Genomic DNA, 25,182 nt, shown 5'->3' with positions numbered 1-25,182 from the left:
TCCTTGCTTTCTTCCTCACACACCTACAGGAACACACTGTCATCGTGTATAACACAGTGTGAATGTGTCCACCCCCATGAGGACAGGTTGTAAGTATAGCGTTCCCTCTGATGTGCGGGGTAACAATAGAAAGGACACACACAAATGAGCTAATTTAAACACGCAAATAGATACACCAGACACGTTCAAGTATTATACAGTTTGTCCTTCATGTCATTCATTAGCGGTGCGGCGCTGGGAGTGAACAGGACCGAGTGAGGAGTGAAGAAGGTAACTTTGTGCTGGCAGCATCCCAAACTGCTGTCCAGGCTGCTGGTCAGCACTGTTACCGGGGGATACTTGCAGCGTTGCAGGAATGTGCAGCGCTCTTGTTCCAAAGTGTGTGATTTGTAGCACTTAGAGCCCGGCCTCGATTTTTCAAGGCCGTTGACATGCATCATGAACAGTTTTTTTGTTTATGCTCTGCCATCTCACTGATAGGTTTCATGTTCAGATCTTAGCATGCTTCCTATAAAGTCTGGCGCACGAGGTGTCATCCAAGCAGTTTAATATTATATAAAACAGAGAAAAGTAGAGAATTCTCATTCTGTATTTGAGAAGCTGAAAACAGCATGTTCTACCAACTGTGCACGAAGATTAAATATGAACCAATCAGTTGCCTATTATTTTTCATCATCGCTGCAGATTCAGTTAAAAAATCTGTCTTCTGAAAATGTTGCAGAGAGCTAAATTAGTAAAAAATGTGCTTATTTTTCGTCAAAAATGTACAGATGATTCTTTCTTACCCTACTAACCCATCAGCATAAAGATCAGTGACAGGACCACCACAACATCCAACTTCATTCATCACAACAACAACAAAAAACAGAGAAAGGTAGGCTACGTGACTGTGTTGTGTTAGCTAGAAAGCTAACGTTAAGTTTAAGCTACGTTAGACTTGGTTTCAAATCGATTAAGCAAAGAGAAGACAAAACGGGGTAAATGAACACTAGAACCTCCAAGGGATTCATTTTGACTAACCCTGATACCGACGGGCTGTCAGGAGAGGGAGAGAGAGAAAAAGAGATGCCTCGTTTATTTCCCCTGTGTTATTATAAGAAGTTACTGGAAACCTTTGAATAATGTAGTTCATCTACTTTTAGTAGTTTGTTTAAATGTTTTAATTATGTTGTTTTTGTTTGTAGAAGTGCATCATTCCTTGATTTAGTGTAAAATGAATCTGAACTTTTTGATCTGTTATGATGATAAACTGAAGCCATTTCTAAATTAACCCAATTAAGTGAGTTTTAAATCGTCCTGCTTAGTTTATAAGGAAATTATGAAGAGGAACGAATTTAATGGTTTGAAAATGATATCTAAGTAGGTGCTGACGCTGTTGGCGTTTCTAGTGTGAACAGAAATTTAAATAAGCATGTGTAATGGCAAATGCCATATATGATTTTCTTACCTGGAATTCTGCCTTTTTGAACAGACTTTTTGAGTCCTAGCTATATTGTCTACAGTTCTGGGGTTAATATGAATCTAATATGATTGTCATCGGTCTAAATTAGATTTCAAATGATTAACTGTGTATGTAATGAAGATCATAGTGTGGGTTGAATCCATTTTCATAACCACTGTCTTTTAACTGATTTAAATGCGGAAACTGGGCTTATTCATCAGAATTTCGTATGACTTGACATGACCTGAGCAATGACTTGACTTGACTTGCTTGACTCTCACCACAGTGACTTGGGACTTGCTTGATACTTGTAGGTCAAGACTTGAGACTTGCTCATGACTTGCACATGTAGGACTTACTCCCACCTCTACCATTTAGTAATTACTAGGGCTGTCAAAAACGCCAAAAGAAATTACGCCACTAATTATTTTAACGCATGTGTATTTTTTGTCCTCGGCCGCCCCGTAGTTTCAGAGCGCAACGAGTTTAAAATACCATCTACAAGCTGATGCTGACAGCCCCGCTCCTGCCGTCCGCTAGCGGCACACCACAATTCCACGCTCACCGGAAGGCCCTGACTTTATGCAGGTAGCCAGACAGTGGGACATTGTACGAAAAGTCAGCACGGATCGTGCAACATGATTGCAGCGTCCCCCTCTCGTTCGAGCATATGCCTTGAGTTGCACATAGCTCCAACGATCCATCACACACACACACACACACACACACACACACACACACACACACACACACACACACACACACACACACACACACACACACACACACACACACACACACACACACACACACACACACACACACACACACACACACACACACACACACACACACACACACACACACACACACTTTGTATTGTATTATTGTATGAGAGAGGTTCCAGATTGAATTGAGGCGATTATTTGTAATGTTCAGAGGTTGTTGTGTTTAATATTCATGAGAATATTTCTCATTGTTCAAATGACAATAAACATTTGCAAAAATTATATTTGTCCACTCATATGTTGATAAGAGTATTAAAAACTAGAAAATTATTCCTCCTGGTCTCAACTCCAGTTTGTAATAGATTAAGTCCACAAAGCCCTGAAATGTTTGCCGAAATGAGATTTGCCCCTTCCAAAATAGGATGAATGCTGCATGTCTCTCTTAATCAGACCAGGTTTTCCCCAGAAGGCTGCCCAATTATTTATGAAGCCCACATTGTTTGCTGGGCACCACCAAGACAACCAGCGCTGAAATTATGACATGCGGCTATACATGTCATCATTGATCAGATTGGGGAGGGGACCAGAGAAGATTACGGTGTCCGACATTGTTTTAGCATAACTAATAATAATAATAATAATACATAATATTTATATAGCGCCTTTCACGAAACCCAAGGTCGCTTCACAAGTCGGGCAGGGGGGGGGAGTAGGGGAAAAGAGGCAGACAGGTCAGGGAGGGGGGGGGCAAGCAAGTAGCTGAAAAATAAAAATAAACCTATCAAACTAACTATATAGTGGGGAAAGCCTTGGTGAAAAGGTGCGTTTTGAGGGCTTTTTTGAAAGCGTCCAAGGTTGGGGCGCTGCGGATTTCGGGGGGGAGAGAGTTCCAGAGGGTGGGGGATGCTACACTGAAAGCTCTGTCACCGAAAGTCCGCAACCTGGTGCGGGGGGTAGAGAGGAGATCCTGTCCAGACGATCGGAGCCTCCGGGATGGAGTGTGGTGGCGGAGAAGGTCAGACAGGTATTGGGGGGCGAGGGCATGGAGGCATTTGTAGGTCAGAAGAAGGAGTTTATATGTGATACGGTGCTTGACTGGGAGCCAGTGGAGGTGGATGAGGGTGGGGGTGATGTGCTGCCAGGGTTTGGTGTGAGTGAGCACCCTGGCAGCCGAGTTCTGCACATACTGGAGCCTGTCCAGGGCTTTACTGGGAACCCCGAACAGGACTCCGTTGCAGTAGTCCAACCGGGAGGAGACGAATGCATGGATGAGGGTCTCGGCCACGGAATCGGAGAGTGATGGTCGTAGATGGGAGATGTTCCTGAGGTGATAGAAGGCAGACTTGGTGACGGATTTGATATGTGACTGAAATGAGAGAGTTGAGTCAAGGATGACACCCAGGTTACGGACTTCGGGAGACGGGGAGATGGAACAGCCGTCAATGTGGAGGAGGAGATCCCCAACCTTCCGGAGCAGTGCCTTGGGGGCCACAACCATGAGCTCAGTCTTCTTACTGTTGAGTTTGAGTAAATTTGCTGTCATCCAGGTTTTTATGGCATGGAGACAATTGACCAGAGACTGTGGAGGGAGCTGGGCAGATGGTGAGGTGCTGAGATAGAGCTGAGTGTCATCAGCGTAGCAGTGGAAATTGTGACCGAAGTGACGTATGATCTGGCCAAGGGGGAGCATGTAAATGGTGAAAAGTAGGGGACCAAGCACGGAGCCTTGGGGGACACCATGGTTGACTGGGGCCGGGGGGGAGGATGAGCCGCTGATGCTGACAAACTGAGACCTGGTTGAGAGATAAGACTGAAACCATGACAGAGCTGTGCCAGTGATGCCAAGGTTGTCGGAGAGGCATTTCAGGAGGACTGTATGAGAAACGGTGTCAAAGGCCGCAGAGAGGTCGAGGAGGATGAGAATACTGATTTGTCCGGAGTCAGCAGCGAGAAGGAGGTCATTAGTGATCTTGAGGAGGGCGGTCTCTGTGCTGTGATGTGCTCTGTAGGCTGACTGTAGGGGTTCGTAGAGCTCATGGTTTGACAGATGTTGATGAAGCTGGGCGGCGACTGCTCTTTCCAAGGTTTTACTAAGGAAAGGAAGGTTGGAGATCGGTCGGTAGTTGTTCAGCTCCTCAGGGTCAAGACCAGGCTTCTTGAGGATGGGAGTGATGGAGGCGGTTTTGAAGCAGGAGGGAACTATTCCAGATGACAGAGAGGATTTGATGATGTCTGTTATGATGGGGCAGAGGGTGGGAAGGCAGGCCTTGACCAGCACCGTGGGCATGGGGTCAAGGGAGCAGGTGAAGGCCTTAGCATTGGTCACCAGCTTCGAGACCAGTGGAACATCCACTGGGGAGAAGGAGGAGAGAGAGCATTGGGGATTGAGGGGTTGAGCTGGGAATGTGCATTTCTGTGTCAGGGGCCAGTGCAGAGAGGGGGAGGGGGCGGGCACCAGGAGTTGTTGATGAATGGAGATCACCTTAGCCTGAAAAAAGTTGAGGAATTTGGAGCAGAGGTCAGGAGCTTCAGCAGTGTACGTGGCAGGGAGGGGGCGGAGCAGTCGGTTGATGGTGGAGAACAAGGATCTGGGGTGATTTTGTTGTGAGGTGATGAGGGAGGAGTAGTAGGCGGTCTTGGTCTTGGAGAGAGCCTCCTTGTAGGACCTCACATGGTCCACCAAGGCCATACGATGGACGGTGAGGCCAGTTCGTCTGGAAAGCCGCTCCAGCCGACGACCAGTTTGCTTCATTGTGCGAAGATCAGAGGTGAAGCATGGTGCCGGGCAGAGAAAAGACACCGTCCGGCTTCTGAGGGGAGCCAGAGAGTCCAGGCTGAGAGAGAGGGCAGTGTTGTAGCGGGCCACCAACACGTCCGGCTGAGTGTCGGAGAGAGCCGGGGCCATGTGGGTTATGAGGAGGTCTGATAGGGCTGGTGCACTCACTGATTTGGTGTCTCTAAAGGTGATTGTGCTTCTGGGGCGCTGACTAGGCAGGGGGATGGGGATGGTGAAGATGATGGCATGGTGGTCTGATACTGCCAGGTCTAGGCGCTGCAGGTGAGAGGGGGGGGCACCAGTGGAGCAGACTAGATCCAGCGTGTGACCTTTGGAGTGGGTGGGGCCCTGGACATGCTGTGTTATGTTGAGGCAGTCCAGAAGTGACAGAAATTCTGCGGCAAAGCTACAGCTGGTGGAGTCGACGTGGATGTTAAAATCTCCCAGCAGATAGGTGGAAGGTGATTTAGAGCAGAGAGAGGACATAAGCTCACTCAGCTCGGACATGAAGGTGGTGGAAGCTTTGGGGGGGCGGTAAATCAGGGCAACCTGGAGTAGAGGTGATCCGGAGAGCGAGAATGTAATACACTCAAATGATGTGATATGTGGAGAGGGAATCTCCCTGACCCGGATGCCTGCTCGGTGGATGACAGCCAGTCCCCCGCCGCGGCCCGTGGAGCGAGGTTTATGGAGGTAAACGTAGCCTGGGGGAGTAGCTTGGTTGAGAGCGAAGAAATCCTGCTGGTTCTGCCATGTCTCCGTTAAACATAAGAAATCAAGTTTCCTATCAATGATGATGTCATGGATGAGTAGTGCTTTATTGTTGAGGGAGCGGGTATTGAGCAGCATGAAGGTGGCTGCAGAGGAGACAGGAGGAGTGCTACTGTCAGAGCAGGCCAGGGGCTTCAAGCAGCTGGTGCGCACGTGACGTGTGTTTAGATGACGTCGACAAGCAACACGGAAATGCAGAGCCGATTGTACCACAGGAATACTAGAATTTGTGTGAATAAATTTGTAGCGGGATGATCTGTGTATGTAGCGGGGGCGCTGCAAGAGTCCTGATGATCTGATGGCAACCAGGCAGACTGGTGCAGTAGAGCTGAAAAAACTCAGAAGTTGGAGAGCAGAGTATTGAAGCACCATATCCACAGCAGCTAACCGGCTAGCGACCGAGCCTCGAGCAACAGCACTCCGCGGTGCAATGATCGGAGCTAACTCACGGACAGTTCGGCCCTCAAGGCAACAGTCAATCCGGTTTAGGGATAATCCAGATGGCGAGAGAGGTGGAAGTCCGAGCCAAAAACCCAGGGGAAAAATGGGATTCGGCGGCTGTCGATGCTAACAGCTGACAGGTAGCTAGCCCCAGACAGCTGATCAACAGAAATGGTGAGTAGCCAGATGAAAAAACTGAACAATGCGATCATCACAGTTGTGACAGAACAGTAGGCTATATATAATCCAGCAGTCAAAACGAACACTTTTTACAAGGCAAGAAAAGTTAAAACGCAGACGGAGAAGCGGCGAACAAGCAACGTCAGCGTCCTCCCACGTCAAGCGAGAGTGACACACCGACTCCACATTAAGTTTGGTGCATTCTGATTGGTGTAAAGTAAACGAACATCATTACCACCGACGTGAATAACAATCCTAATGTATTTACGTTTATTTTTAGCCAGCAGTCTAAGATGCGCCTCAACGTCGCCCGCTCTGGCCCCCGGAATGCATGTGACTGTGGAGGCTTCGGTCTCTAAATTCACGTGTCTCATAATAGAGCTACCAATAACCAGAGTTGGCTTCTCAGCGGGTGTCTCGCTGAGTGGGGAATATCTGTTAGATACGTGAACGGGTTGGTGGGGACCTGCAGGATTCGCGTTATGCCCCTTCTGAACAGTCACCCAATCTCCCTGCTGCTCGGGAGTTGTCGGGGGACGGCTAATAGGAGCTACCTTTTGCCGGTCCCCACCGGCAAACATGGGCTTTACTGTAGCTGAGTTACTTTCTAAAGGCCCTGACACACCAAGCAGTCACCAGAGGACTCGCCGACGCCGGCTGTTGCGTCGCCGTGTTCTCCTGCGTCTTGGCCATGTGTCACACGGGAACACACCACAAAGACTTCAGTGCGTGAGTGGCAATAACTCTCCTTACCAGCAGGCGGCAGTAGTGTGTATTCGTCATTCAAAAGAGGCAACAACCGGAAGACAGAGAAGAAGAACAGATTGCGTGATATAAACAAACAAATAGCGTGTGCGTTACATTTTCACTCTCGTCCATCGAAAACATGTTTTGTGCGGCACTGGAGCTAGATTTGGGTTCTGCCCGCTTTGTATTAATGTCATGTGGATTTTCCTGTCATGTTGACAGGTTATCATCATGTAGGCGTTGATAAAAGCTCATTCTAATGTTGTTTGTGTTTATTCTTTTAATCAAACAGCGATAAGAAACAATAACAATGTGCCTACATAACTGTCAGTTGCAGCCCTAGCATTAGTATTGGTTATAGTAACAGCTACAACAGCTACAACATTAAAATACTTCTAGGCAGATTGAGGAGGATAATGGGAGAATGAACAGTGGGGCAGAAACATCCATCTGAATAATAATAACTTTATTTGTATAGCACGTTTCATACAGGGGATTGCAGTTCAAAGTGCTTTACATCAGTAAGAAATAAGATATAAAATCAGTGTAAAACAAGCAGCAATAGCAAAGCATAAATTGGGATAAAATAATGCAGATATATTTTATATATATAGTAATCCCAACAGGCCCCCTTGTTTATGGTTTGATTCAGTTTTAGTAGAATATAAAATACATGAATGAATAATGAAATGAGCACTTAATGTGCTCACATACTATAATTATATTGAGGTACTTGAGACTAATCCTGCAACTTTATAGTTCTGCTCCACAACAGTTCAAGAATGAAGAAACCATCACGTATGAAAGGCTACATGTGAATAGAGGGGCAGAAAACCGGCTTGCACATTTACATTTCAATCTTGAACAATGAACAGCGGTAGACAGCATCTAATTTAGTATCATCATCCTGCGCTTCACCGGAGGCCTTCGAGTGCTGAGTGTGCTTGGCCTCTCTCCGAGCGGTGCCGGTGTGGTGCAGATGGTGGATTCTTCCAGGGGAGTGCAGGGCTCAGCATCAAAGTGGAAGGACTCCTCGGTGGTCCTGGTCGAGGTTTCACTGCTGGTGCCACTGGGGGTTGATTCTGTAGCCACCGGACGTTCCTTTTTTAAAAAAAAATAAATTCACAGGTAGTTAGATTTAATACCATGGCTTCTTAAAACTGTTTACTAAGCATTCATAACAAAACAATACCCTGAAATGTGTGTGCCATTAGTTTGGGGTGTGGTCAAGTGTGAGAGGTACATTGTAGATACATTGTGATGGCTCTATTCAGATGCTAAAGACATACTTCTAGAAGATTCAGAACACTACAAAATATAATCAAGACATATTTTTATCATGTATTATTATAGGTTGAGATAAAAGTGTTATTGACCCCATGGTGAATTTCATAAGCTACCCAGCAGTATATCATGTAATTTAAATTAGCTCCTCCTTTACCAGCTGCAACATTAAGGTGATGAGCACATCAATGATTATAATACAATAATATATATATTATTCTGTTATTGTTATATTTACCACTGTAACCACCAAATGAATGAAAATAATGTTTTTGTAAATGAAAGAAGCAAGAAACACTTATTTGTACTCAACAAATAAAATAGTTACCGTGATGGTGAGGTTCGAAGTACTCTCCTTCCTTCTTGTCTAGGGCTCTAAAAACTGCAGCCTGGTCAGGATCCACGGCTGTCTGCCAGTCCTTTGTGCTCCACCACTACCTGAAGGGGCAAGTTTCCTGTACCGGGTGTACTGGGTTCGCAGAGAATCCCACTTGTTCTCAGCTCTTTCTCTGAAGCACACAAATAAACGATGTAATATTGTGGCTAGTTAGCATGTCCAATTCATATCTATATGCAGTGCCAAACTGCACAGCTAGCAACAGCTAGCAACAAGATAACAACAAAACACAAGGTTGAAATAACAAATTACATTTCACGTTAACGTCACCGTACGCTGGCAAATGTAGCAAGTGTATTAGCTGTAATTAAATGAGTGATATTCAGAAGAACTAGGAACGACAATAGAGCTCAATGTGTGTGAAAAATACAAACTGAAACCAGGTATGCGTTACAAAATAGTTGTATTCAAGATATCAACAAGTTCATTCAAATTCACATGATTGTTTTCAGGTGCCCAGTAAAGGCAAAAGACAACAAAAGAAAAGTTTCCGGGGTAAAGTTAATTAATTTCCGTTTAATCCTACTTCACCATGTGGAAGGGATGATAGGTTTAGAATCTTAGCTCGCCATCAAGGTCCATGAAAGGGCATCAGCTGCGGCAAGCACCTGGCAAAAAAATATATCCAAACAAAAAACCTGACCTGTAAAAGGTCACAAGGAATAATTAGTATCTTCCCCTTTAAGCATTTAAATAAAAATAAATCTCTTAAATAAAATAAATACATTTCTGGTTGTACAACATTTCTATATCCATTTCTATACAAAACATTAATCAGCAAAACAATACTTCAGGGCTGATAGCCAAAAGCCCACAAAATTGCACTTAAAGTAATTGGGATCAGTGAAGACCAATGCATAAGATATTTCTACTAGCAATACTATTAGCATTCTAACCGCTAGGTGCTAAGCTAACGGGAGCTATATCAATGTAGATTTCCTATTGAAAATGCTAACCGCTAGCCGCTAAGCTAGCGGGCACATTCCGGGCATTTTTCAATAACATTAAACATTTTACATACATTCTACCAATACAAGACTCACTGCTGATTGCAGCAATTGTTAACAAAACGTTAATCTGTTTAGGAATCGTGGAGGAATTCCTTTGTGTAGCATGTAGCATCAACGTAGCACTAGCATCACAAACGACCAGCAAAGGAAACGGAAGTGACCTGGCTGCCATTTATACTGAGCTACGGGAGGCTGTTAGAATTGAAGTTTTTTAACCTGGGTTACACAAACAATAAAAAGCCAACAGTATCTGCTAAAGAGCTCAATTGATGAAAAAGATAATCTTACCCGAGAAACCAAGTTGCGTTTCTTTCAATCTCTCACCAGAGTCCGGTTTTCACTACTCGGTTCGAGTACCTTTTCTCTGTGATGTCGTACAGAGCTGGCTTCTCCTGGATCAAGCAGGGGCGGCGCCAGGGGGGAGCTAGGGGGTGCTGAAGCACCACCCAGGATTGCCAAAGCACCCCCTAAGCACCCCCAAGAAATAATCTTTTTTTTTTTTTTCGAACTTTAAAAAAAAAAATGTATTAAATTAAATTAGAAAAATTATTGATTACATCAATGCAAATGTGAAACAAACAAATGTTTGACCAAAAACATAAAGCCAACACAGGTGATTAGGCTAATGGCCAGCACCCATTAGATTGTTGACCTACCCATAGGCTAAATTACTTTGTGACACTTGAGAAACTTACTGTTAGCTGGAGCCCCAAATTATTTGCTAACAGCGAAGTGACAAATTGATCGTTTTTTAGTCCTTAAACGTCCACGTGTGGACACTCAATCAAAACCACCTGAAAGCGAGAGGGATTCTGCACATAGTAGGCCTTGTGAGTACAAGTAGCTTACTTCTGGCTCTCTGTGTTTCATTCAAGCTCTGCTCTGTGTGTGTGGCACGAGCCATTTTGTGTGCGTGCGCGAGCACCGGTGGGTCTCTACTGGAGATCGTTGTGGTTAGCATCTGGTGCTAGCTAGCCAAGCTAACGGATATAAGGAGCTTTTTCAACAACAAAGTGGAGAGAGAACTCTCTCCTGTCAGACTGAGAGTCTCAGATAACCTCAGCTCAGGTGAAGTAAAGGACTCTCAGTGTTTAGATAGTTAACTTTAGTCTAGTTATCTCAGTGGGTCTCAAACGGTTTGTTTTAAAAGGGGAGTGATTTGTAAAATATCTATAAAGAAATAGTAAATCTGTTTACAGCTCTGTTTCATATGTTGAGAGATGTATCCATAGATCTCTTCATTTTGCTCTCAAAGTGCACCAGATTGATGCTTTTAACTTCAATATTTAAAAAATAATCTTCCCAGGGGAGCATGCCCCCGGACCCCACTAGAGGAGGTAAGGACCCTCCTAAAGGAGGTGAGGTCCACTCCCCCTTGTAAAAATAGCACTTTACCCCTGCTTACACCTATATGCCGTGAGCTGATTACCGAGCCTTCACTGTAACAGTGGCGGGTATACTGTGTGTGCGTGTGGGGAGCTACTTGCCAACCTTGAGACTTCAGAAATCGGGAGCATTTCAAAATGCAAAATGGGGGGTGGGGTGCTAGTGGATCGCCGGAGCTGTTAGAGTAACATTAACATGCTTATATTGTAGTTCTAAGTGTAATGCCTTGCGGCCTGTAGCACCATCATTGATGGAGCATATGTGTGGGCAGGAAAGGAGTGAGCAGAGAGTAGGGTAGTTGTCGATTTTTGTTCTGTTTTCTGTGACTATCTGCCTCACCCTCTCAGACTTTCAGTTGCGCGCGCTGCTAAAGCGACGTGTTACCATGGAAACCAAACAATGGTGTAGCTGTATTAAAGTCAGAGTGGAAACAGTCCTGAGTAAATCTGATCTTGTCAGAAATCGGGAGAAATTCGGGAGAAATATGACCCCGGGAGGAAACCGGGAGAGGGCAATGAAATCGAGAGTCTCCCGCGAAAATCGGGAGGGTTGACAAGCAGTAGAAAATTCAACTGTAGCGCTGGTGCATTAATGGGAAACCCTTAAAGTTTGAGCACCCTCTATGCAACGTCAAGCTACCCCATAGCACCCCCTAGAGAAAATCTCTGGCGCCTCCACTGGGATCAAGGTGATGAGAAGGTCTTCGTTTCCGTCATTCCAGATCGCCATGATGAGATGAAAATGAATAGCAGACTGTGTGTGCCTTCTTAAATCGTTTGTTTACGTCCCTCACTTCCGTTTCGCTTCTCATGCACTGATTCGCTAGCTGAACTGCCAATCAGAGTGATTGCTTGGTCCGACTGTCTGACCCGATGCATGGCCGATTCAACATGTTGAATCGGCCATGCATCGGGTCAGGCTGTCCAAATAAGGCGTGTCACGGCCGACGGTGCGGGACACACCAAATTGAGTTTGGGCGACGGGACACGCTTCGTCTTCCGACTAACGAAAACGGCCGAAATCGGCCTGGTGTGTCAGGGCCTTAAGATGTGGAGCCGGGCTTCTATGGCTATGATTCCCACCTCCAACCGAACAACTATACTACATTTAACACGTGTATCGGTACCAGTAACGGAGGTAGGGGAATAACCAAACATGAGACAGGTAGAGCAGGGAATAGCACCCGAGGGTGGGGAAAGAGCCATGGCTAGCTATCAAGCAAAAGTAGCTACCGTTAGCAAACCCGAAAAGAATGCAGGCAACTGTGGAGTTACAGTCGCTAAGAGAAGGAGAGTGATTACAACGTCAGGCAGGTGCCGTGATCAAGAGTTATAAAACGATCGATTAAGTTAAGATAATAAGCTATCAGCAGCAGAACAGGCACACAGGATACCCGGAGGTGACAACAACAACAACAACAACAACAACTGGAAGTTACAACATGCTTACCGCAATAGTGGTCCTTGTAGAAACCAGTTCTGTGATGGAGCTTGGCTAAACATGGACGTCCCTTTGGGAGATGAACACTACCAGACTGAATATTCTGCCAATGAGCACCACCAGACTGAATAGTCTGCCATGGTTTCGTTCCATTTCAAAGAGCTTGACGCTAGGCGTAACCTTGGCGCACGCCACTCCAACATCCAATCCCAGACCTTGAAGATTAATCACGGAGTTTGTCAACGGGACTGTTGTCCCAAACGATAGCTGGGGATTATGGGTCGTGTAGTGTCTTCGGCCATCCTTACCTGCATTTTTTTTCGGATATCATATTGCGTTACAACACCACATCTGGCGTCACAGAGATCTTCTATTACTGTCCTTTCTTCTTAGAGGAAGTACAGAAACACGTAACTCTGTCTTACGTGCCAGGCAGGCTGTACTTGTGTGGTTTTCTTTCCGTCCTGTGTTTCTCTCTTCTCCCTAGAGGCTTCTCAATTCTTAAATTTCCCCTCCTCGACTCCCCTCCTCGACTCCCCTCCTCGAGACTTAGTCCCGCCCACAGGAGATGCGAGTGGAGGACCGAGGAGGGGAACCGAAGAGAGAGGAGGGGAAGCAGCAGACGTTTAAAGAAATGAGAACTCCTCTCCTCTGAGCGGTCATATTAAAGCGACGTCCATTCATTATTACGTGGCAACAGCTGCATCAGCTGTCGAGTGTTTTGTCATAGCGCTGTATTTTATAATCTCTGTTAGATCAGCTGAACATTGTTCCCCCACATATTTACTTTGAATTCATTGAGAGTGCGGTATAATGAGACAATAACAGGCTACAGATGCGGACACACACACACAAATATATTTATATAAATATATACAATTTAAAGTATGAGAGCACACTCATAATAACTTAACACAATCAGAGACTGGATATATCCCCCCCTCTCTCTAGTCACTGAAATGGGGAATTGAAATTACGGGCCAAAAGTTGTATTTACAAGTATTAAAAGTAAGCAGAGGACACCAAACCAACTGAGACTCTTCTGTCCGCCGCATCTACACATTGTACCACACACACACCTGCACACTGTAGCACACACACACCTACACACTGTACCACACACACCTACAGCTCCTAAAGCATAATCAGGCTACAGCCATTGTGTTTTTTATTATGTGAAGCACTAAAATGTATGGTCTTAGAAAAATATCGACTCTTTGTTTGTAGTTATCTACTAAACTAAAGCAAATAAAGAGAGTAGGCCTGTTATACTGAGTGATATATATTTTACACACTGCTCTGCTTTCTGCACAGACCTCACAGCTGTTCTCTCTGGAAAAATCGCGACGTGATGAAAGCAGTTACTAAGATACTATCCAGGGGATGCATACAGAGCTGTCATTGGCTGAGGTAAGTCCGGCCGTGTGTCACGCCTCCACCGTTCCCGGAAATGCATCCGCGGAGGAGCTGTGGAGGAACCATCAGTGTATCCTCGGTTAGAGCTCTTCCAGAGAGCCTCCTCGACACTCGATCCTCTGTCCTCGGTGTGCATTTAGAGAAATTGGATGTCCTTCAAAATGGCGCGCTGAAATTCATTTCCGGGTCACTACCGGAGGACCCAAGGAGTCGAGGAGTCGAGGAGGGGGAATTTGAGTATTGAGAAGCCTCTCCTGTCTTCTGCACAGCTAATCAGCAGCTGATCGGAATCTGCCTGTGCACCTGAATCTGATGGCTGATTGGATCCTCTCACCCTCAGCTGGCCTATCAGCAGCCAGGGCCGACCATAAAGGAGGCACCCAGGAAGTCTTCTCTCTCTTACTCTGGGCCTGTTGCTGATGAAGGAGCCTGCAGTGTTTAGCAACTCATTCTCTTTGTATTGTCTGACCTTTTTGAAAGTGTGTGTGTTGAGAGGTGGAGGAGTTAGGTAAGTCTGGGGTACCCTGTACATTTCTCATCACGTAGCTAACTAATGTTTAGGCACACTAGGTTAGCGGATTGTTGCCACCCCTGTATATTGTTTTGTCAAATTCTTTGTAGTTTAGTTAGTGAGGTTTTTTTTGTTTGAGTTTTGGTTTCAAAGGGTATATGTAGAGATAGGCCTGGTTTTGTTATGCTTGTTTCTTTTGTTTGGCACAATTCTTTGACTCCTCCTCCTCCTCACCAACAGAGTGTTTCAATTATATGTCTGTTAGATTCTGGGTTTACACAAAATAAACCTTTTGTCAACTGTTACGCTGACTCCCTCATTTTTATTGGTTGTATGTTATTGTCTCCAGGTCCCCTAGACCTCAGTGGGGACGTAACAAATGGGGGCTCGTCCGGGATATCTATTTTCCTGAGCTAAAAAAACAACCAATAATTGAGAAGTCATTGTAGGTGTTGTACATTGGCTGAAAAATGGGTTTTGACTTACAGGACTTTATTGAAAGTCCAAGTGTTGATAAGTTGTATTCCTGTCGCAAAGATGACATGTTATGTATTGCAGCTCACTTTAACATTTCGGTAGACAAGTATAAAGTAAAAAAAGAGATAAGAGAGAAAATCCTGCAAACACTAGAGGAGTTAAAGATTCTTGTAATGCCAAGCATGTCAATTCAGCCTAGGGCTGATGTGTCTATTGAAGATGATAGGGAAAGTGTATTAGCTACACCTAGAATTGACAATATTAATCCTGAGTCTCCTCCTGCAACGCTTCCTAGATTTGAGGCTTTCTCTCCGGGTAGGGTTGGTGCAAGTAGTGATGCCAAACTGAAGGTTCGTCTTGCCCGTCTTCAGCTGGAGGTCCAGGAGAAGGACATGGTGCGTAGAGCGGAATATGAATACAAATTGCAGATTCGCAAGTTAGAGATAGAAGCTGAGAAATAAATCACGTTAAAGCGGCTTGAAGTTGATGCCCTGAGAATCTCTTCAGACCAGACATTTGAGAGGTCAATACCTTCGCATACAGTCCCTCATACAAAAAGTTTTGATGTTAGTAAAAATATTGCTTTGGTGCCAACTTTTAGAGAGTCAGAGGTTGACTCATATTTTTGTGCTTTTGAGAGAATTGCTACCGCACTAGTCTGGCTTAAAGACATGTGGCCAATCCTACTACAGTAAAAAATATTAGGTAAAGCTCAGGAAGTGGTATCTTCACTTTCTTTGGAAGAAAGCTTGCAGTACGAAGTGCTTAAAGAGTCGATCTTGCGTGCTTATGAGCTTGTGCTGGAGGCCTACAGACAAAAGTTCAGACACCATAAAAAGTCTGCTACTCAGACATTTGTTGAGTTTGTGCGAGAGAAGGGCATTCTCTTTGATAAATGGTGTGCGGCTAATGAAGTGAAGGATCATTTTGAGAGTCTTCGTCAGTTACTTCTCTTGGAAGATTTTAAGAATTATTTGCCTGAAAGGATGGTGATATTCTTAAATGAACAGAAGGTCACTTCACTGGCTAAGGCAGCTGTTTTAGCGGATGAATTTATGCTCACTCACAAGAATGAGAATTTTCTTGCTCCCAGATAAAGCTACAGAGTCGCAAACCGGAAGACCTGATCTTGGCCCAACAACTTTTGAAAGGTCTAGAGGACCACCATCACCTCCACGGGGGCCCCGTGAGTGTAACTACTGCCATAAAACAGGACACCTTATTTCAGGGTGACATTTCTTAAAGCGTAAAGAACAATTTTCGCAACGCTTTCAAATGCCAAAAGGCATGGGACTCATTAAAGGAGTTTCCATATCAGACATAGAAATGTCCCAGGAAGATGATGTACCTGATCCCTGCTTCAAACCCTTTATTTCAAAGGGCTTTGTTTCTTTAACAGGGGATCCTGAAGACCAGCTGCCAGTAAAGGTACTTAGGGACACCGGAGGTTCTCAGTCTATTATTAGAGAAGGCGTCTTACCTTTAACCTCCAGGTTATCATGTGGATCAAGTGCTGTTGTTCAAGGGGTAAGCATGACACTAGTTGCGGCTCCTTTGCACAATGTTTATATTCACTCATCTCTTGTCAAAAGATTCTTTAAAGTAGCTGTCCTCCCTGCTTTGCCCATCAAAGGGGTTGATTTCATCCTCAGTAATGACTTGGCTGGGGGCAAAGGTAAGCCAGTACCTGAGGTCATTGATTCTCCTGATCTAAGTTTAGACGCAGAGAAATCAGCTGAAGTACATCCCGAAGTCTTTCCTGCTTGTGTGGTTACAAGGGCCCAGACAAAAAATATGGAGAGGACTTGTCTGATTATTTTCTTGCTACAGGGCAGTTTCTTGAAGACATGACTGCGTCGGACCGACTGCCAGAGGAGGTCCGGTCTGCTGGTGCTGGATCACCCAGTAACAGCTCAGAGCTTGTACAACTGCCTGCCACTCGGCAAGAATTCATGGCAGCCCAGTTAAGTGATGAAATACTTTCTAAATGTCTCTCTTCTGTTATCAGTGAGGAAGAGGCCAAGTCAAAGAAGATGGCCTACATTATGGAAGATGGACTAATGATGCGTCGCTGGATTAGTGATGCCTGTGAGGAGTCAGACTCCTTTACAATGTATCAGGTTGTCGTGCCAACAGCCTATCGTTCTCAGGTGAAGTCCTTGGCACATGATCATCCGTGGTCAGGTCACATGGGGGTAACAAAAACGTATGAAAGAGTTTTAAAACACTTCTTTTGGCCAGGACTTAAGTCTGACGTAGTTCTTTATTGTCGAACATGTCATGTGTGCCAAGTTGCTGGTAAACCAAATCAGGTGATTCACCCTGCTCCTCTCCTTCCCATTCCAGTAATGGGAGAGCCATTTGAAAGGGTGATTGTGGATTGTGTGGGACCCTTGCCAAAAACTAAAACTGGAAACCAGTTTCTCTTGACTGTCATGTGTGCCTCCACTAGGTTCCCAGAAGCCATCCCACTACGGAAAATCACTGCCCCGGTCATCACCAAGGCACTTCTGAAGTTTTTTACCATGTTTGGTCTACCGAAGGTAGTTCAAACAGACCAAGGTACTAACTTCATGTCTAAAGTGTTTGCCCGGATACTTGACACCTTAGGTATCAAGCATGTGACATCCAGCCCATATCATCCTGGGACTCAGGGGGCATTAGAGAGGTTTCACCAGACTATGAAGTACATGTTAAGAAAACATTGCCACGAGTCTCATAAAGATTGGGATGACGGTGTTCCTTTAGTGTTATTTGCTGCCCGTGAAGCTGTTCAGGAGCCTTTAGGTTTTAGTCCTGCTGAGCTAGTGTTTGGACATGAGGTCAGAGGTCCTTTAAAAGTTTTAAAGAGCATTTGATCATGCCAACGAAAAAAGTTTGCAGTATCCCAGAGTACGTCACCAAACTTAGGGATTGTCTACATCGTGCTTGCTCCTTGGCTATGGAAGCTCTGACCTCTACCCAGGGGAAAATGAAGAAACGCTACGACCAGAAGGCGGTAGCACGCTTGTTTCAGCCAGGTGACAAGGTGTTGGTTCTATTGCCTGTACCTGGTTCTGCTCTGTCTACTACATTTTCTGGCCCTTATGTTGTAGATAGGAAGCTCGGTGAAACAAACTACGTCATTCAAACACCTCACCGCAGACGTCCTACCAGAGTGTGTCATATCAACATGCTGAAGAAGTACTGCACCAGGGATGACCAAAGTGAGTCTTCTAAAGCTCACCAGGTGGAGACAACCGTCTCTCATATGGCTTCAGTTTCGAGGGTGACCTCAAATGAGGATGAGTTGGTGATGCGCAGTGCAACACCACAGGGGGCAAGACTAAGCAATACTGAGGTATTGGCTGATTTGCCCAATTACTTGTCTCATCTTCCAGACAACCAAGGAAGTGATATACGGAAACTGATATTTGACTTTGCATGTCTTTTTAATGACACTCCCTCACAAACTTCTGTCCTAGCTCATGATGTGGTCTTGACCAACCCTTTGCCCATCAAACAGCGTGTGTACAGGGTTAACCCAGTTAAAAGAGAGGTTATGAAAAGGGAAGTTGAGTATCTTCTTAAAAACTGATTTGCAAGGCCTAGTTCCAGTCCCTGGAGTTCCCCTTGTTTACTAGACACAAAGTCAGATGGAAGTCCCAGATTCTGCACTGACTTTCGCAAGGTTAATGCTGTCAATGTCCCCGATGCACACCCATTACCGCTAATTGATGACTGCATCGATGAAATTGGTCCTGCACAATTTGTCAGTAAGCTGGACATGTTAAAGGGATACTGGCAAGTTCCTTTAACACAGCGTGCTTCTGACATCTCGGCCTTTGTGACACCTGACAGTTTCCTTCAGTATACTGTGATGCCTTTCGGTATGTGTAACGCACCTGCCACCTTTCAGAGGCTTGTAAATCTTGTATTAGGACATGTTTCAAACTGTAAGGCATATCTGGACGACATTGTTGTCTATTCTAATGACTGGTCTAGCCACATGTCTACCTTAAGAGAAGTTTTTAAATGCTTGTCGGCCGCATCCCTTACGCTTAACCTTGCCAAATGTGAGTTTGGAAAAGGTACCGTTCTCTACCTTGGTCAGCAGGTTGGTCGAGGGCAGGTGTGCCCTGCTGATGCAAAGATCAGGGCAATTGCCTCCCTCCCAGTGCCATCCACCAGGAGGGAACTTCGCCGCTCCCTAGGAATGGCAGGGTACTTTTCTGCAGAAACTTCTCCTCGGTGGCGGCCCCACTCACTACGTTTATCAGTCCCTCAAAGCCTTTTGTTTGGTCCGGTGAGTGTCAACAGTCGTTTGAGAGCCTAAAAGGTATTCTGCGTTGCACTCCTGTTCTTTCTGCCCCAGACTTTCTGAAGCCATTCAAACTCGAGGTCGATGCCAGTGGAGTTGGGACAGGGGCTGTTCTTCTACAAGAAGATGCACAGGCCATCGATCACCCCGTGAGCTACTTCTCCCGAAAGTTCAACAAACATCAGTTGAAGTACTCTACTATTGAAAAAGAAGCTTTAGCTCTATTGTTTGCCTTGCAGCACTTTGAGGAGTATCTTGGCTCCAGTGTAAAACCTATTAAGGTATACACTGATCACAATCCCCTGGTTTTTCTTGCAAGGATGTACAACCACAATCAACGCCTTATGCGTTGGTCATTGATTGTCCAGAACTACAACCTTGACATAAGCCATAAAAAGGGGGCCGATAATGTTCTTGCCGATGCACTATCTCGTGCTATGTAATAGAAAATGTTTATTGTCGGGTCCAAACATACTGTTTGGATTTATATGTATGGGGGTGTTACGTGCCAGGCAGGCTGTACTTGTGTGGTTTTCTTTCCCTCCTGTGTCTCTCTCTTCTCCCTGTCTTCTGCACAGCTAATCAGCAGCTGATCGAAATCTGCCTGTGCACCTGAATTTGATGGCTGATTGGATCCTCTCACCCTCAGCTGGCCTATCAGCAGCCAGGGCTGACCATAAAGGAGGCACCCAGGAAGTCTTCTCTCTCTCACTCTGGGCCTGTTGCTGATGAAGGAGCCTGCAATGTTTAGCAACTCATTCTCTTTGTATTGTCTGACCTTTTTGAAAGTGTGTGTGTGTTGAGAGGTGGAGGAGTTAGTTTGTACCCTGTACATTTCTCACCACGTGGCTAACTAATGTTTAGACACACTAGGTTAGCGGATTGTTGCCACCCCTGTATATTGTTTTGTCAAATTCTTTGTAGTTTAGTTAGTGAGGGTCTTTTTGTTTGAGTTTTGGTTTCAAAGGGTAGATGTAGAGATAGGCCTGGTTTTGTTATGCTTGTTTCTTTTGTTTGGCAAAATCCTTTGACTCCTCCTCCTTCTCCTCCTCCTCCTCCTCCTCCTCCTCACCAACAGAGTGTTTCAATTATATGTCTGTTCGGTTCTGGGCTAAAATAAACCTTTTGTCAACTGTTACGCTGACTCCCTCATTTGTATTGGTTGTATGTTATTGTCTCCAGGTCCCCCAGACCTTAGTGGGGACGTAACACTCTGGATTTGTTTTAATGTTTGAGGTGCAATAAACGACACAGCAGCTTTTTGGCATGTTAAAACTATTATTTTCTGCCTCGCTCATGAGATTAACAGCTGGCGAAATTACAGCCTCTCCTACTGATTTCAAATGTGTGCTCTAAAATGATATTTATAAATGACTATTATCATTATTATAAGCAAGACAATAAATGCCAATGATATGTAGAAAATAAACCTATTTAAGAAACGTAACGTGGGAGAAAATACGTTTCTAGCTAAACGTAATTGAGAATGCAGTTTAGTTCTGTGGAAACGTAATTTTTAGGAGACAGGGTTGCCATAATACATTCTGACGAAAAATACAAATTATTATGAATACAAATAAAATAAAAGAAGCCTCCCGTGAGTTACTACAAGCTATAAAGTAGATTTTAAAAACGTTTTATAGTATAAAAGCTCACTGCTGGACGTTGTAGAAATGCGTGTGTGCACCTCGACAAAGGAGCCTCATTCACTTTACATTGGGGTTGTTTGCGTGGTGCAGACACGGAAATGTAGCAAAGTTCTTGACTCCACCACGCAATGTGGTGTTAAGGAGTCGTGGTGGAGTCACGCATTCTGGTGAGATCAGGTTGGAAATCCTGGAAATACATGCATCACAGGAAAATATTTTAAGATCCCTTTTTTCCAGGCTCTAGCTCTTACTCAAAATCAAGTGAATCAGATAGTACATTAAATGTATGGCAGCTAATACAGCTTCACTTACAAAAGGAAAGGCATACTTGCAGTAAAAAATAAATAAAACTAGTGTTAAATAAAATACTACCATGTAGACTGCTGCCACAGTTCTTACCACTGGTTAGGGTTAGTTTTATATGGATATCAACAAAAGTACGTCTTACTTTGCACAGTACACTTTTGACATGTCAATGTATTTTCCAAAAAGGCAGACTCCCAGTAGCCAGGATTGTAGCTTCAATCCAGAAAGAATACACACAAACTGAAGATCTGAAACTTTTTATTTAATTAGTTTAATTTATGTGATGAAAAAATAGCTTAAAAATAAATGTGTACAAAAGCATATTTAGGAAGTTTGGGAACTCTTTCTGAACATGGGAATGTAAACGATATCCGGTGAACTGTGGCTGCTGTCTCGGAAGTTGGAAGAGGTTATTTTCTGCGCTTCAGTGCTTTCAACGTAATGGAGTTTAAAAAACTGATACATTTGACTTTCAAATTCAGCTGAATGCAGGCTTTGGTTTTTGACTTTTTTTCAGTTTGAATATTTTTGCTGCCTATGGTACATTTTTTTGAAAAAAACATTGCTCACATGACATTAGAGACACATCTACACTAAGCCTTTTTGCTGTGACAGTTAACAAGCTGAGGTACTTTATAGGCTTCAATATTTCTTCAAAACGGTTAAGACATTTCCAACAAGCATTAAAAACGATTTATCGAACAGTAATATACAATCTTTTTGTATTACTTTCTGTTCTTTTTACATATTCCACAGTGGTGCATCAGGGTGTCAGGCCCCAATCTTCTTAATTTGCCCCTTTGTCAAGGTTGGTTGTCCATGCAGTCTAAGTTCGAAGGTGTCTCTTCTCAGCCCACTAAAAATACTCATCCATGCAGAATGTGGTCTTTTTGAATAGTTCCACTTAAATATTCAAGCACATCTATGGCATTGTAAATAACTGCTGGCCCAGCTGTTCTGTTGATCTGTTGGTACAATACTTTGCTCCACACTGAAATATCTACATCTAGTGGATTGATTTGGTACAGACATTTTTGGTCTAAATCCTGAGGACTTATGCGATCCCCTGACTTTTAATTTAGCGCCACCAGAAGGTGACTTAAACTCTGGTCAAACACTACTTCATAATATCCTTTAAAGCTTATGACTGACTCCTTGTCAGCCTCAGTTGCACTCTGGGATTGATGATGATACAGCATGCTAACATGCTAACATTAGCATGAACCGTTAACCAAATCACCAATAAAGAACTGAGCCTGACAAGCTGTCAATGTCAGAAGTGCGAAAAATGTTGCGGCGCAAAAGATAGTCATGTTTGAAATGTGGAAACGTTAATTGGAATTGGAATTGGAACTTGGAAATGGAATGTGTAATTTTTGGATTCACATCATGACCATGTCCAAGTGCCAACCTAAGACCAAACTAAAACAACATTGCTTTCAGATGTGTTAGCATTTCAATCTAGCACAGGCTGCTGCCGTGACAAGAGACAATATGTCTTGTTTATTTCAGGAATCTCATTACACTTCTGGCTTGTCAATGCCATTAAATGGAAATGTTGAGGCAAATCACACACAGCCTCAGAAAATGCTTCTCATCTCAGGCCAGAAGACATTGCACCCTCTCAGGGCTTTCTCCATCCACTGAGATACAGAGTTTGGACCTTTGACAGCATGCTTCAGTTTTAAGTCTTCCTAACACTGAGGATAGTCATCTGTAGACACTCCTCCTTCAGAGCCACCAGTTCTGTCTTGTAGCTGCTGGTCTTTGCTCCATCAGCGTATACATAAGGCTGCTTCTTTGCTGCCAGTGGCGTTTCCATAGTCACTGAACCGGCGTTGAGTATCTCCCTGTGCGATGGTGAGGAAGAGGAGCCCTTAAAGCAAGCTGCAGAAAGTAAAGCTGAGAGCGCTCGGGCGACATCGTGCCGGGCCCCCTCGTTGACAAAACAGTACAAAATGGGATCGGCGACGCAGTTGAGGCTGGTCAGTGCCAACGACACATGGTAGGCTGCAAACAGGCTCTCCTCTGCACCGCAGTCACATGGCTTATTTAAAAACATCACACTCCGCACCAGGAGCAGGATGTGATACGGTCCAAAGCAGAGCAAAACAATCAGTATCAGACTCAAAGCCAGACGCTGAATTTTGGCCTTTTCCTGACGCTCTGTTGAGACGTTGCAGCGCACTGCTGCTAAAATCCCACGGTAGGCCACAAGCATGGCTGTCCATGGAGCGAGGAAGCCCAGAAATGTCCTGTAGAGGTTCATCCCTGCCACCCAGTCCTGCATGGGATACTTCTCAAAGCAGAACGTGTGGTTGAACCGGTCCTGGAAGAGCTCATCGTGGAAGAGGGGAGCAGAGTTTGCTACGATCTCAATAATCCACACCATGGCGCTGACCAGGACCGCTGTGGGAGGTTGGGAAAAGGAAGGAAAGAAGAGGAGTGATAAATAATCAACTTTTCAGAAACCTCTGTGTAAATATTGGACTGTATTGGAGGAAAAAAGACACACAAACACAGCTAATAGAGAATCTACGTCTTTTCAATCTGCGACGGATAATTGTACACCAAGTACCAACCTTAGTAATCATTAATTTCACCAAACAGTAGGCCTTCATTTTGTCTGTTTTCGATAATATTGTCATCAATGAGAATATAGTTATATTATAAAATTGTATTTTACTGCCTCACTTTCACCCACATGAAGAGTTTTCATCCAAAATGCATTTCCAATTGGGATCTAACATATCCTCTAAATCAGTGCTTCTCAGGCTGGAGCCACACGAGGACGATAACGCAAACGGACCGAAATCAATATCAAAAAAGTCTTCCGTCCACACGCAATATGCACAAGAAACGTGTCCGTTCACACGAGACCGCTCAAAAGCGCTGGAGACGCTGTAGTAAATATGCCGGGCCTATAAGTGGCGCTGTAGTCTGCCACAAAAGCAGCGAAGAAGACTTCCCGCGCATGGTTGCCCTTCAGTTTATTCTCCGCTGTGGACGCTCTGGCTCTTTTTCTCCCTCCCCGAGGCAAGCGTTTGCTCCTGCTGTAAATCTCTCCGGTAGTCCACCAGCAGATGACAAACACCCACCTCTCCGCCTCTTCCAAGGGACGAGGGGACCGTACAGCAGAGTTTCAGTTAGATTTTTTTTCGCCGGTCAACATGTCCGTTAAAGTTGAAATCTTCCGGACAAAATTAGAAAAGTGCCGGTCAGAGGTCTTCTTTGTTATTTATTGAGCTTTAAAACAAATGAATAACGACTCTGTATAATAATATAAGAATAAAAAACGGAGCCTCTCTTTTCCTCCCCCTCTTCTGACAGCCCAGCAGCTGATCTCTGAGCAGGAGAGGTGGGGAGAGGCGGGGCTATTGCTTCAACGTCATCAGGAAATTATCATATAGGCATAAACACAGAGCCGTTTGCCCCCCAGAGCGTTTCGTTTGCAGATCTACCCACGTTATCGTTATCGTTTTCTGCGTTTCCATGTCGGCCTCGTGTGGCCGTACCGTCTATCTGATAGCGAACTGTAGCAGATAAGACCGTTATCGTCCTCGTGTTACCGTGGCTTTAAAGTGTGGTCCACCGTGAGCACCCCCTAGTGGTCCGTGAGTATATTGGTAAAATGTCACATTTGAAATAAATAAATAAATTTAAATTTTCTGCACTCTCGCGGGTATATCTCCGCAATGGAGGGAGCTTAAGTTTCATGATTTAATTGCATGATATAGCCCAGCGCAACACCTTCATCACACATGTAGCCACTTGTTTGTACCATTTCCAGGCGATTTGTAATCTGTTCTAGAAAAACGATGTGTCTTTGGATATTTCTGGAATTAGGTGATCCGCGAGTGTTTTTTTATTGGTTAAGTGGTCCTTGGTATGAAAAGGTTTGAGAAACACTGCTCTAAATAAA

The 25,182-nt window shown here is 44.6% G+C and overlaps 1 protein-coding gene and 1 long non-coding RNA gene across 5 annotated transcripts in view; both read right to left on the bottom strand.

Annotated features, from left to right (window-relative positions):
* Nucleotides 1-7,533: 7,533 nt before the first annotated feature.
* LOC307038305 lies at nt 7,534-10,167 on the bottom strand. Of its 4 annotated transcripts, XR_013807949.1 has the most exons (4): nt 10,064-10,167; nt 9,292-9,408; nt 8,697-8,877; nt 7,534-8,185 (listed from the first exon to the last, which is right to left on the bottom strand). It is a non-coding gene; the product is annotated as an uncharacterized lncRNA (long non-coding RNA). The 4 variants fall into 4 exon arrangements; XR_013807948.1 differs by having other exon boundaries at nt 8,697-9,408; XR_013807950.1 differs by lacking the exon at nt 10,064-10,167 and adding an exon at nt 9,809-9,916 and having other exon boundaries at nt 8,697-9,408.
* An 11,334-nt stretch (nt 10,168-21,501) lies between these two features.
* gpr4 (G protein-coupled receptor 4) overlaps nt 21,502-25,182 on the bottom strand; it is a 38,320-nt gene continuing 34,639 nt past the window's right edge. The window contains exon 4 of the mRNA XM_079679055.1: nt 21,502-23,669. Within this exon, the coding sequence (XP_079535181.1) occupies nt 22,945-23,669 (725 nt within the window). The 3' untranslated portion in view covers nt 21,502-22,944. The remainder of the gene's footprint in view (nt 23,670-25,182) is intronic.

Source organism: Notothenia rossii (genome assembly GCF_949606895.1).
Source record: "Notothenia rossii genome assembly, chromosome: 4".
In the NCBI taxonomy this organism is placed as follows: Eukaryota; Metazoa; Chordata; class Actinopteri; order Perciformes; family Nototheniidae; genus Notothenia; species Notothenia rossii.
Note: the sequence above shows the minus strand (reverse complement) of the source record. Positions and strands in the feature narration are given on the sequence as shown.